Here is an 872-nt window from a genome sequence, read left to right on the forward strand (position 1 = left end):
CTCTGCCCCACTCACTGTTGATCAGTTCCAGGGCCTCCTCCTTGGTCCGGGTGATCTTCTCCTGCCGCCATGATGAGGGCCGCCTTGACTGGCTGTGCTTTACCAGCAGGTGTGAGCAGCGGACCCTGGCGGGCTCCCCTTGACCATTTTTGCCACCACTACTGCTGTTGCCACTGGGCCGCTCCCATTGGCTGGCATTAGTGATGTGATTGAAGTAGTAGACTCGGCCTGCAGGGGATAGCAGAGCAAGTGGGAATTCAGTTGAGTATGTGCTCACAGGATGCCACCCTGGCCCCACTGGCCATAAGCCAGGATAAGGGGCTGACTTATGAGATGCCTTCATTCAGCCAAATCTACTGCACATCTACCACACAGGCTCTGGAGAGATGAGCCAAGCTGGTATAGGACACAGTCCCTACACTTTAGGGAGCTAACATTCTACATGGGGACAGACAGGCACTAAAAAAAAATGAGGCAAGATAACTTTAATCATGGATAACTCAGAGGAAAATAACCCAGGGAGATGGAAGAGAGAAAGCTAGCTGCCATAACACCTGGCCTAGTTTTTCTATCTCTTTTTTTTTTGAGACAAAGCCTCACTTTGCTGCCCTTGGTAGAGTGCTGTAGCATTATAGCTCACAGTAACCCCAAACTCTTGGGTTTAAGCAATTCTCTTGTCTCAACCTCCCAAGTAGCTGGGATTACATGCGCATGCCACAGTGCCCAGCTATTTTTAGAGACCAGGTCTCCCTCTGGCTCTGTGTGCTCACAGTATGCTCAGGCAATCCACTCACCTTGGCCTCCCAGACTGCTAGGATTACAGGTGTGAGCCACTGAGACCAGCCTAGTTTTTCTTTTTTTTTTTTTTTTTT

At 50.0% G+C, this 872-nt stretch overlaps 1 protein-coding gene across 1 annotated transcript in view; it reads right to left on the reverse strand.

The window, feature by feature from the left end:
• PIN1 (peptidylprolyl cis/trans isomerase, NIMA-interacting 1) overlaps positions 1 to 872 on the reverse strand; it is a 15663-nt gene that overhangs the window by 12235 nt on the left and 2556 nt on the right. The window contains exon 2 of the mRNA XM_003797973.3: positions 16 to 228. Coding sequence (XP_003798021.1) covers positions 16 to 228 — 213 coding nt within the window. The remainder of the gene's footprint in view (positions 1 to 15; positions 229 to 872) is intronic.

This window comes from Otolemur garnettii, unplaced genomic scaffold (genome assembly GCF_000181295.1).
Source record: "Otolemur garnettii isolate 467f Iridium unplaced genomic scaffold, OtoGar3 scaffold00127, whole genome shotgun sequence".
In the NCBI taxonomy this organism is placed as follows: Eukaryota; Metazoa; Chordata; class Mammalia; order Primates; family Galagidae; genus Otolemur; species Otolemur garnettii.